This window comes from Anopheles ziemanni, chromosome 3, assembly GCF_943734765.1.
Source record: "Anopheles ziemanni chromosome 3, idAnoZiCoDA_A2_x.2, whole genome shotgun sequence".
NCBI lineage: Eukaryota > Metazoa > Arthropoda > Insecta > Diptera > Culicidae > Anopheles > Anopheles ziemanni.
In genome coordinates this window covers 52,972,066-52,984,684 of record NC_080706.1, presented here as the reverse complement: position 1 = coordinate 52,984,684, position 12,619 = coordinate 52,972,066, and the positions used below count along the sequence as shown (strand labels likewise).

The following is a 12,619-nucleotide window of genomic DNA, read 5'->3' as shown; positions in this document are numbered from 1 at the left end:
CCAAGTATGATGGGACGGATAAGAAAATTTTCCTCACGAAAGATCTCGAACGTCCAACGTTTGTTGCAGTGGACTGGATCTCGCGCCGTCTTTATTGGCTTGACCAAGCCAAGGAGACCTTTGAGGTTGTCAGCTTGGAAAATACAAACTTGCGATCGACGTTGTCCTTTATCATTAACGCTTATGACATCACCATTGACCCACACCAAGGTAAACTGTATATGAATGAATTTGACCAGATCATGACACAATATCTCGATGGATCAGAAGCACATCGATTGCCCATAATAAATTCCAAACCAGACGACTTGTACATCGATATAAAGGTTCCTGTGGCCACTGGAGAACTCTGCTACATTGTCAACGGACCCAGAATTGAGTGCATAGATACTCGCAGCAAACGAATCCTCAAAATCGTCAGCAATCTTACTGAAGCTTCTGCGTTGGCCGTGACGGATGAAATGATCTACTGGACGGAATACCCCAAGTTAGTATTTGTCTGATTTGTTCTTGAATAAAAAGATCTTTTTTTAATGTTTTCTTCTAATTCCCCAGCGTCATCGAAAGTGTTAGCCGTCGCGGGGTGCGTCAAAAACCTTTGATGTCGAATGGAAGTGAGAGCATACGTTCACTAATCGCGGTAACCGATGTATGCCCCGTGTTCTACAGTCCGTGCGCCATCAACAACGGGGATTGCCCGTTGAACACGCTCTGCCTTCTAAATCCACGCGTCCCATCGGGCAAGGTCTGCAAATGTACTCAAAACTGTCCCCTCGTGTGGGACTAAAGCGTCATTCAAATGTATTAAAAATCTTGATTAAGAAATGGTATGCTTAAAACCCGTTTTATAATTTCAATGAAAAAACTAATCCCAATGACAGTTAAATTGCAACTGCCTACATCACACTACCATATCAATCGAGGATCATTAAGGTGATTTTCTATTTCAGCAAAACGGTAAGAGTATAATTTTAGTATACTTGTGAGCCAACAATTGTTGTTAGTGGTCTAAATCGCTTGCGTCGTCAAGGCATTCGACTATCTGCACTCGCATAACATAATCCACTACGATCTGAAGCAGAAAATTCTCCCGGTTGTGTAGCTGGTTGACTGCGAGCTGAGTATGTATTTGGGGACATGACACCAGTGTCGACTACTAGTCGCCCGGGGTGTGGATGTTTGAGCTGTTGCTTCTAACCAGACTCACCTTCCACAGAACGCCACTGTTCACCGAAGCCGATCCGATGCGCACATGCAACATCATTCTGATCCTGATCAATGTATTCGAGTTTCCGACAAACAGTGACATTCAAATTCCGACCAAACGTCTAGGGTACCAGCGTGGGGGGATCAGTGAAATTCAAATGTACAAAAATGTCCCCGCACACGCTAATTCGTTTCGGTTGTCCTGGCACGTTCTTATCCCACTCGATGTCCCGCAGGATCTACTCCACTTGATCTATCCAACGTGATCGCTGAGCTCCTCGTCTTCTTGTGTCGGGCGGGTCGCTGGAGAGCACCTTCTTGGTGGGGCATGAGTCTAACATCCTCATGACATGAATCGTGCCCGCCTTTTCCACCGTCAGCATGTCTGGTTCGCCATACAGCTCAGCTAGCTCGTGGTGCATCCTTCTCCTCCACACGCCATGCTTCTCCCTCACACCACTAAAGATAGACCGGAGCACGCGCAGCTCGAATACTTGGTATCCTCTGTGAGCAGATTCCAGGATTCATATCATACGACCAAGGGTGAATCTAGTTATAGTTGTCCATCTCATAAGATTATCCTGGATGGTGTTTGTTTCCTTTTTGAGTGCATTTAACATTTATTTTAAGGTCATATTTCATAGTTTTCGAAACTACGGAGGAGGAATAATAATTTTCCTCCTTAGCAAACTAAAATTTGAAGCCACTCATACAAATTTTGTCTCACAGTGCACATGAAAATGAATTAAACATGACAATCAAAATCGAGAAATCCGATTAGTCCCCACCATAATCGCTCCGTTCGCTTGGTTCACACTCGGCCAGCTCGGCCGAAAAGAACGGCTTCAGACGCTCGTCCTCACGCAGCGCCTGCTTCAGATGGTCCGCCTTGCGCCGATACTCGTCCTGGATGTTCTCCAGGCGCATCTGCAGGATATGTTTGTTGCGCTCGAGCGTTTCGCCCTCGGAGATGAACCGTTCGTACTCGGCGTCATCGAAGTGCTGCTGGAAGCGTGACAGGAATCGCTTCAGCGACTGCTCCTCCGTGATCAGGTCGTCGCAGCGGTTGCGCAGTTCCTCCTCGAGCCGCTGGTAGAACTTGCGCAGGTCCGCCGTGCAGTCCCGGTACAGCCGCATCACTTGGGCACGGGTTGGCGGACGCTTCTTGGTGTCGCCCAGCCGCAGGAAGTAGGGCGCCAGGAAGTCAGCCTGCTGCTGTTTGAGCTGCTCCTCGCGAGCCTTGGCGGCCTCGTACTTGGCCAGCCGGAGCCGACGCGCTTCCTCGTTGCGCAAAGGATCGTAGAGGCTGCTGGTGAGGCGGGGCGAGTCCGTCTGCTTCCGACGTTCGCTCAGCATTGTGTCGATCTCGACGACCCGTCGGCAGAAGGCTCGCGATGACTGGTCCTCCGCCTTCAGTTGGTCTTTCAGAAGGAGAAACAAGTCCAGCTGGGTCGGCTGTGGATCCCAAGGGTTTGACTGAGGGGAAAAACGTGGTTCAGTTATATATAGAAAAGTGTGTTATATTGTGCATTAACCTTCACTTACCACATAGCCCGAGGTACAGCCCGGATCGTACGGCACCTCTTCACCCATCTCCGATTTTGGTGGTTTGATGAACTCTCGCGTCGAGGCGGTGATGCAATCTTCGCCATAGTGAAACTGCAGCTTGATTTTGTTCTCCTGAATGAAGCAGTTCCTGATAGCAATGTCCTTCACCGGTACCTTATCGGGGTTTTGATGGAATGTTTCCATGATGTGCTACTCAAGAAGCAAAAAAGGAGATGAAAGGAGAAGAAGATAAGTAAAGCGACCACGGTTATAAGAGATCGTAGAAGGATAGAACAAGATGAGAAGAAATAATAAATATAGAACTAGGTGGTAACAGAAGGGAAAGTGAGCAAGTAAGTTATAAAGCAGCTGTTATAAAAGACCGATATTGTAATCGCGAAAATACGGTACATCCACATTTATTTATTTATGTATTTATTTATTTATTTATTTATTTATTTATTTATTTATTTATTTATTTATTTATTTATTTATTTATTTATTTATTTATTTATTTATTTATTTATTTATTTATTTATTTATTTATTTATTTATTTATTTATTTATTTATTTATTTATTTATTTATTTATTTATTTATTTATTTATTTATTTATTTCTTCTTCTTCTTCAATGGCCCGCTCGCAGTTGAGCACGTCGTGCTGACATGGCCTGGTCACCAATCGTTCTCCAGGTAGCTCGGTCCATGGCTGCAGCCCTCCAACCCCGGTCGCATCCAATGTCTCGCAGGTTCTGCTCCACTTGGTCCATCCACCGAGCTCGCTGAGCTCCTCGTCGTCTCGTGCCGGGCGGGTCGCTGGTGAGCACCTTCTTGGTGGGGCATGAGTCCGGCATCCTCATGACATGTCCCAACCAACGAATCCTGCCGGCCTTCGCCACCGTCAGGATGTCCGGCTCGCCATACAGCTCAGCTAACTCGTGGTTCGTTCTTCTCCTCCACACGCCCTGCTCGTACACACCGCCAAAGATAGACCGGAGCACGCGCCTCTCGAAGACTGCGAGGGCGTTGGCGTCCTCCGTGAGCAGAGTCCAGGATTCATGCCCATAGAGAACGACCGGTCTTATCAGCGTGCGGTATATGACACATTTCGTGTGCGGGAGAAGCCATCTGGACCGCAGGAGTTTGTGGAGTCAATAGTAGGCACGATTCCCCTGAACAATGCGCCTCCGGATTTCACAGCTCACGTTGTTGTCCGGAGTTACGACAGTGCCGAGGTAGCAAAACTCCTCTACTACCTCAAGTTCGTCGCCGTCCACTGATACACTGCTCCCCAGCCTGGCTCTGTCACTGTCAGAGCCTCCGACGAGCAGGTACTTTGTTTTCGTCGCATTGATCATTAGTCCAATCCTTGCGGCCTCGCGTTTCAGTCGGGTGTACGCCTCGCACACCGTCCTAGTGTTCCGCCCGATGATGTCGATGTCATCCGCGAAGCCGAGGAATTGGAGAGAGCGGGTGAAAATCGTGCCACGGATGTCGAAGCCCGCGCTTCTCATGACACCTTCCAGAGCGATGTTGAATAGAAGGTAGGAGAGTCCATCACCTTGCCTCAGACCCCGGTGAGATTCGAACGGATCCGACAGCATGTTCGAAATCCTCACCTTACACAGCACCCCCTCCATTGTGGCCTCTAGCAGTCGAACCAACTTCTCGGGGAAGCTGTACTGCCGCATGGTCTTCCATAGCTCCTTCCTATCTATGGTATCGTAGGCCGCCTTGAAGTCGATGAAGAGGTGGTGCGTCGGGATCTGGTGCTCCCGGCACTTCTGGAGGATCTGCCGTAGAGTGAAGATCTGGTCGGTGGTGGATTTGCCTCCAACAAACCCAGCTTGGTAGCTTCCGACGAAATCTGTAGCAAGGGGCGCGAGTCTGCAGAAGAGTATCTGGGATAGGATTTTGTAGGCGGCATTGAGGACTGTGATGGCTCGAAAGTTGGCACAGTCCATTCTGTCACCCTTCTTGTACACTGGGTGGATGACACCCAGCTTCCAGTCCTCCGGTATCCTTTCCTGCTCCCAAATTTTCACAATTAGCTGGTGCATACTGACGGCAAGCTCTACCGAACCCATCTTGAATAGTTCTGCCACCAGCCCATCGCTGCCAGCTGCTTTGTTCTGTTTCAGCTGCTTGATGGCACTAGTGACTTCGTCCAAGGATGGTGGGAGCACATCGTCATCTACCTCCTGGCTAATGTGCTGCTCAATTCTGTCTGCGCCGCTGCTGGACTCCCCTAATTCCGCTCCGTTCAGGTGTCCGTTGAAGTAGCACTTCCACCTTTCGATCACCTCTCGCTTGTCCGTAAGAATGTTGCCCTCCTCGTCACGACACATTGCGACGTTTGGCGTGTAGCCGCCTCGTGTCTTCTTCAACATCCTGTAGAACTGGCGAGTTTCCCCCGACTGAGTTAGCTGCTGCAACAGTTGTTCATCCGACTCCTCGAAGCGGCGCTTCTTGCTCTCGAAGAGCCGGGTTTGCTGTGTCCTCAGTCGTTTGTAGTGTTCCACGTTCTGACGGGTTTCGCGCTGCAGCATTCGGGCGCGCGCTGCGTTCTTCTCGAATTGTGCCCGCCTGCACTCGTCATCGAACCACTCTTTCCTCTGGTTACGTGGCTTATGGCCCAGTGTCTGCTCGGCTGTGCTGCTGATGACTCGCTCCACCATACGCCAGTGGTCATCGAGGGACATCGTGGCGGTCGCGTTGTTGTCCGGTAGCGCTTCCCCAAGCGCTGACGCGTATCCCTCGGCAACAGCAGGTGTTCGCAGCCGATCCGTGTTTAGGCGTGGGGTAGGCCGGTGACGCAGTGTATTGACAGCGCAGAGCTTCTGCCGTAGCTTCACCATAACCAGGAAGTGGTCCGAGTCGACGTTTGCGCCCCTGTACGTACGTACGTCGATGATGTCCGAGAAGTGCCTTCCGTCTATGAGAACGTGGTCTATTTGGGAATATGTCTGCTGTGGTGATCTCCAGGTGTAGCTGAAACGAGGTTTGTGCTAGAAGAAGGTGCTACGGATGTTCATGTGCCTCGAGGATGCGAAGTTGATGAGCCGGAGGCCGTTGTCGTTGGTTAGCTGGTGGACGCTAAAGCTACCAATCGTAGGTTTATAGGCCTCCTCTCGCCCGACCTGAGCATTTAGATCTCCGATGACTATCTTCACATCATGTTGTGGGCAGCGGTCGTACTCCCTTTCCAGCTGCGTATAAAACGCGTCTTTGTCGTCATCGCTGCTCCCAAGGTGCGGGCTGTGCACATTTATAATGCTCAGGTTGAAGAAGCGTCCACGTATCCTCAACCTGCACATCCTGTCGTTGATCGGCCACCATCCGATCACTCGCTTCCTCATAGCACCCATAACAAGGAACGCCGTACCGAGCTCGTGCTTGTCTCCACCACTCTGGTAGATCATGCAATCGCTACGGTAGGGGCGCTCCGAGACTCCTTTCCAGCGAACCTCCTGAAGTGCTACTATTTCAAAGCCGCGGGCTCTCACTTCTTCTGCGAGTATTCTGGTACTCCCGGGTGAGGTAAGAGACCTGCAGTTCCATGTACCGAGTTTCCAATCGTAGTCCTTTTTCCGTTGCGAGGGTCGGGCATGATTGGTCCAAATCGGTTTTTCTTCTTGGTAACTTTTCGTTGCAAATGCACAGGGGGTGGCTTGCAAGGCCTCTCCCCCCGCCTCCTATCTCGTCGGTGGAACAACGCATCCTAGCTGTTTTACGTCCCGTAGGATGCCAGGACAGGGTGTACAGCCGCCCCTAACATGGGGAACAGACGCTGGTTCGAGCCGCTCCTAACATGGAGAACAGACGCTCGGGGATGAACTACTAGCAAGTAGCAGTCCATTCCCCCTTTCAATTCAGCCTTGCCGCCCATCCGCCCAAGGGGGTGGGTTTCCCCGTGTACCCAAGCTTGGATATTTAGGCGACAAGTTACCGTTCTGTACGTCGCGGACGTATTGAGTAGGAGTTGGGGAGGAGAGCCTATAGTAGCCTTCAGGAGGCGTCGGATCCAACCCTTTACAGAACAAAATTTATTTATTTATTTATTTATTTATTTATTTATTTATTTATTTATTTATTTATTTATTTATTTATTTATTTATTTATTTATTTATTTATTTATTTATTTATTTATTTATTTATTTATTTATTTATTTATTTATTTATTTATTTATTTATTTATTTATTTATTTATTTATTTATTTATTTATTTATTTATTTATTTATTTATTTATTTATTCATACAACGTCTCTTTTTATTCAGCAACACCTATTCGATTCAAAATGGTCAGCGTGTAAAAAGTGTTCGATTCAACAAGTGTATGCAGAGTGCAGTAACTCCGCGTGCAAAACAAACACAAAAGGATGCAAAAGTAACCCAGAATTGAACAATACAATTTTGGAACACAATTTCTAAGGAACAACTTGGATAAGGTGCATAATTTGGGTTGATATTATTTTTGCTAGATAAAGGTTTTGGCCCTTCACACTTCCATTTTTTTTTTTATAAAATATTATTTATTGTGCGTGTTAAGTGTGCTTCCATTTCTCCATTTCTAGTTTTTACTAATGTTTACATGCAACAATCAAGGACGTTTATGTCAATCACAGCATCATTGTTTCCAATGATGTGGATTACATAGTTAGAGAACAAACGTAAAACAGATATTCGTTTTGTCGAGCTAAGTCCGCTTAGTCGTCGGAAACGAAGGTCGTTGAAAGAGGACGGACACCCTGAAGAGAAGCATTCTATATTCAACACGAAGGGAAATCAATGTTTGGGCAAAATTTCAGTGTCAGCCAGACTGTTCATTCCAATCCGGCACCAAATTGCACCCAGCATCGGTCCAAACCATCCTCGGGGACATTCTGCATGAGTTACTAATTTGTTGTGCATCACGCACCGGGCCTCACCGTGCCTCACGTATCGGGCTTAGGGTATCAGGCATCGTCGTGCCAAGCTCAATTTTCCTAGTATATTTCGAAGAGTATGTGGTATCAATATTTGTTTACGAATCCGAATAATTTAACATAATGTATAAAAACATTAATCACTTTTATACGCCTTCGTTGAAACAGTTTTTAAAAGGAAACATGTTGGCAATTGGGGGGTCCGCGATAGCCGAGCGGTAGCGCCGGTTAGAAAATCGGCCCATGAGCGCCGGGGCTCACCACCTCGACGGCGTGGGTTCGAATCCCAACCGAGACCGGACCCTCCCCTGTACGAGAGGACTGACTATCCACGTACAACAGGGAGACAAGTCTCGTAAGCCCTTAACGGGCAGGCATGACCCAGAGGTCGTTACGGAAGGAGGAGAAGAGGATGTTGGCAATTGCTTTTGCGGCCGCTCTCGATAGGTCCCGACCTGTCTAAATACAATGTAATTTCGATTGAGAACGTATGATCGAGGCGTATGCCATAGGAATTTTCGGTCGAAATCGACACAGCTGTTTACTGCTTCAACACTAATCGACGTGGGCTTTTCATTTTCTATGCGTGATTTCGATAGCTTATCTTCGATGGTTTAGCTTAGACTAAAATGCATTTATTCATGTAATCTTACATACCATCTTAACGCTAGATCTTCTCTCACTAACACATCTATTTCTAACACATACCATAATTAAAAGATCTGAAGGACAGTACCGGACCAAAACTCCCACCCGACGTCACCTAACCCTTCGGCACATTCAAGCCAGCTTCTGTTGAAGTCCAGTGCCCCGCTGAAGCGATGCTGAATCGTCCTCCAACCGCCCTTGCGAAACACTTCCAGGTAGTTCATCGTTTGCTACAGCTGGTTTGTTTGGTTTGAAAATTCATAATTACTCCGGTTTCTTGGCTACAAACGTTTTCGACGTTTTTCATGTCGTTTTCATTTTCAACGGAACATGTTCCGTTGATATTAATTTTATAGGCTATGTTCGATTTCATCTAGCTTGCTCATTCCATTGGCGTTGATCACTTTCCTTCAACTCGATGCTCTATCGTATCGATAGTATGTTTTTCAGAGACGAATGACCGAATAGGTCAAAGTCTCTAAAATTAAAAAAAAAGTATGTTTTACGTGAGTCTTAAAGGACGCCTACTTTAGTTCAATACGAGACTCAAACGCGCTCAACGATTCTTCTAGATGAGACGTCAGAGCTTGTTTAACATTAGACTTAAACGCAATGAGCGATTTTTCAACACGTAATTCAAACTCGGCAAGCTTATCTTCAATACGATGCACTTGTTCTGCCAACTCGTTCAGTAATATTACGCGAAGCAATTCACCCAATGGTTTTGCTCGATATTTTCCCGTAAGTGCAATCGAGTCACTATTTTGCGCGATTATGTCTCCATTTTTCTCCAGTTTCTGTGTGATAAGAGAAAGTTTTGCGTCCAGCACACGAGGTTTGGCAATTGTGATTTTTTATTTGCGTCTGGAGATACAGCCTTTTACGATGGATAGCGTAAGCTGAAACGCGTTGACCGCCTTTGTGAACTCCGTTATCGCACCTTGAAGCCGGAATATGACATCTTGCAATCCTTTGTGACTTTTATTAATGATTCTATACACTCGAATATGCCATCCTTAAACTTCATTATCGCCCTGTCAGATTGGAGACTGGTTTGTTTAGAGTTCATAGATGCACATTGTGTACACATACGTGTATAGTCAACCATTCGAAAAAGACTATATAAATATCCATCATTATCATAACAACCCAACATGGCTCGGTTGCTGACTTTGAGCATAGGCAACATGTGTCGCGATCGAGAAAACGATTGAATCGATGTAATTAATCCAACACGTGTGCTTTGAAGAAGCGAAAGAAGTGACCAATATTGAGCAGAGCTCAAAGGCATACTCAATTAAAAAGAATACAATCTTCAAAGAAGCTATCTTTTAAAACTATTTAGATGATATTTTTCAGGTAAAGAATACACCTCAATCCGAACGGGGACCGAATCAGGTAAGAACTGGGTAATTATATTCATTTAGTTTATAGAAGCACTTCGCAAAGAAAACGGAACAACTGAATCGAAAATTGAAATTCTAAACATTTCAAACGGTTTTGGTGTTTTCTGTATCTTGGGCCATCTGTCTACACCTTGGGTGAATCGGGCGAAACGGGAAATTCGCCCTTGAGAGCGTCCTCTAGCGTGGAGCTTTGAAAGTACCCACCTTAGCTTGTTTATATTTTCAAAACACACGTTGTTCTAAATGTCGTTACTAAAAATTATTAAGTAGAAATATCATGGGTGTTCAACGAACAGTGAAGTGATGCAAAATGCTTATGGGATTCAAATTGGTTCATATTGATTGCAGACATTGCAACATATCAAATAAATGAACAAAGTTTTTCGTCGTTTTTAGATACCGTTGCAAACGAAAGCTCAGTTGATTTGCTTTTACATTTTTAAAAACACAAAAACAATCCTTGTCAAAAACACAGACAATCAATCTATTTCTAAATAGAATATTCATAATGTCTATCGTGGGGGGTCCGCGACAACCGAGTGGTAGCGCCGGTTAGAAAAATCGGCCCATGAGCGCCGGGGCTCACCACCTCGACGGCGTGGGTTCGAATCCTAACCGAGACCGGACCCTCCCCTGTACGAGAGGACTGACTATCCACGTACAACAGGGAAACAAGTCTCGTAAGCCCTTAACGGGCAGACATGACCAAGAGGTCGTTACGCCAAGAAGAAGAAGAAGAAGAAGATAATGTTTAATAGACCAAGAAGTACATAAATTACTTACCGTTAGCTTGCTCGGTTCCTTGGTGACGGGGTCCTTCGGAATATTTTGGAACTCTCGATAATGCAGCCTAGGGAGTAATCAGAAAGGCTAGTTTGTGCTTTAGACCGGGAAGCGCTGAGTCAACTTACAAATCATCTCGACGGTCGTAGTGTTCCTTGATGTAAGTCGCATGGTAGATGAGCGTCCGGAGCGCATCGAAGCGATACTGGTAGAAAAACTTAAGCACGTACTCGTCGTTTGGGGCGGCCCGATGACGCAGAGATCGCAAGCAGTCCGGGCGGCCCTTGTTGAAGCGCTCCTCCGTCTCGTCCGTCCGGTAGTCGATGCGCACCTGATGCAGAAGATCATCCCGGTTCTCGTACCATTCCCAGCGGGTGATGGGGCCTTGGTAGTCGAGCGTCTCGTAGGTCGTCAGCCTCTGAACGAGCCCGATCAGGTTGCGGTAGGGCGCGAATCGCTCGTAGATCGTTCGCTTGAAGTAGACCACCTTGGTACCGTCCTCCGGAAAGCGACGCTCGAAGTCTGGCCGCGAGACATTCAGTGGCCGAACCCAGGAAACGGGCAGGTCCAGGTGCTTCTCCTTCTCGATCTCCTCGTCCGTGGTGAGCGGGTCCTGGTCCTCCGGAATGACGCAATCCTCGCGCAACTCGTACGGCTCGCCCGGCAGGAAGTGCTCCCAATCGGCACCGCACGCGAGGTCCCAGCGCATAGCCGCGATGCCGGCCGCTGGGTCCTGCTTGTTGACGTAGTAGTTGTGCTGGTTCCAGACGCTCTCGATGGCGAGGTAGTCGGGCGAACTGGGCTCGTGCCGGAAGCCGGTCGACGGCTCGAGAAAGAAGGCACTCGGCGGAGGTCGTATCTTCTCACCCGTGATCGGATCGGTCGTAGACTCACGGTAGCCCGGCTTGTAGCACCAGGGTGCGTTGTGCAGTATTGCAACCCACGCATGTACCCGGTGGCCTCGCTTCGGATCGTGCGGTGGCTGCTCTTGCCGCTCCAGCTCTTCGCGAGCCGCCGCCTCCCGGTTCGTTTCCTCCGCGCGCAATTTGGCCACCTTTTCTTCCTCGATGGTGAGGAGATACTGACTGCGGAGGTCGGGGGGCTGTCGTAGTTGATACTTGTTTGGCGGCGTCGGTTTCACTTCTTCATCGCTTTCCTGCATGCAGAAATGTACATCAATAATTTGTCCGTGTGCTGGTTTTTACAAGAAGTCGCTTGTTTCTCTTAATTTTACAAGGCATATTTCTTAATAGATGAATATTGTTTGAGCCAGATGTTTAATAGATCGGAAAGTCTATCTAACTACATGGTGTCATTCAAATTCAAACATCAATCATTTCATAACAACAAGTCGGATTTTAAAAGTCTTATGTTTAACTGAAAGCTATGTTTATACTGGTCTATAACAGCATATGTTTTGGAATAACATAGACACATTTTTTTTACTAATTTGAAACATTTTTCAAAAACTGATGAAACTGAACTGACTACCACTGCTATTTTCGCTCAAATTAGAAGGATTGTGGTATTGAAATGGGTTAAAGTGGACATGCTTCGCTTGTTTATATTTGATAACATACATATATACGGCTCCGTAAAATAATTCATTAGATTGTGAACTGATCAATGGATGAAAGGACAGTCTTTGTAGACAAAACAAGTCGTCAAATTTGCCCGTTATCGGTTATAGATGGAGTTTGAACATCTTATCATTTTTCCCTGTATTTTTCCTATGTTTGCCTTCACAAAATGCTGCAAAACCACCCATTATAGAACGTAGAGTGTTTTACCTCGCAGTTTTTAGATAAAAATAGGTATTTTTAGATAAAAAGTACTATTCTTGAATACCATAACAGGCGCGGAACATCCTTCGACCTATAAGATCACAATCGGTTATTTTGAACAGCCTGCGACTACTTCAGGACAACTAAGTTTCACCGAAAAAACGCTTACTCTTCCTCGTTGTCTAGGGTTGTCTTTTCAAGCTTTTCCAAATGATAAATTGTAAAATTCCGTCAAATCTGACGTTTTTCGACAACATGCCCTCCAATGTCTTAAGTACATTGTGTGGGGCTTGTTGAGGCCTTATTAGCAGGGGGCGTT

At 46.6% G+C, this 12,619-nt stretch overlaps 1 protein-coding gene across 1 annotated transcript in view; it reads right to left on the bottom strand.

Moving 5' to 3' along the window:
* Window positions 1–1,983: 1,983 nt before the first annotated feature.
* LOC131284977 (coiled-coil domain-containing protein lobo) overlaps window positions 1,984–12,619 on the bottom strand; it is a 48,609-nt gene continuing 37,973 nt past the window's right edge. Inside the window, exons 3-6 of the mRNA XM_058313835.1 lie at window positions 10,645–11,672; window positions 10,517–10,583; window positions 2,752–2,964; window positions 1,984–2,682 (exon numbers count right to left, since the gene is read on the bottom strand). Of these exons, the coding sequence (XP_058169818.1) occupies window positions 1,984–2,682; window positions 2,752–2,964; window positions 10,517–10,583; window positions 10,645–11,672 (2,007 nt within the window). The remainder of the gene's footprint in view (window positions 2,683–2,751; window positions 2,965–10,516; window positions 10,584–10,644; window positions 11,673–12,619) is intronic.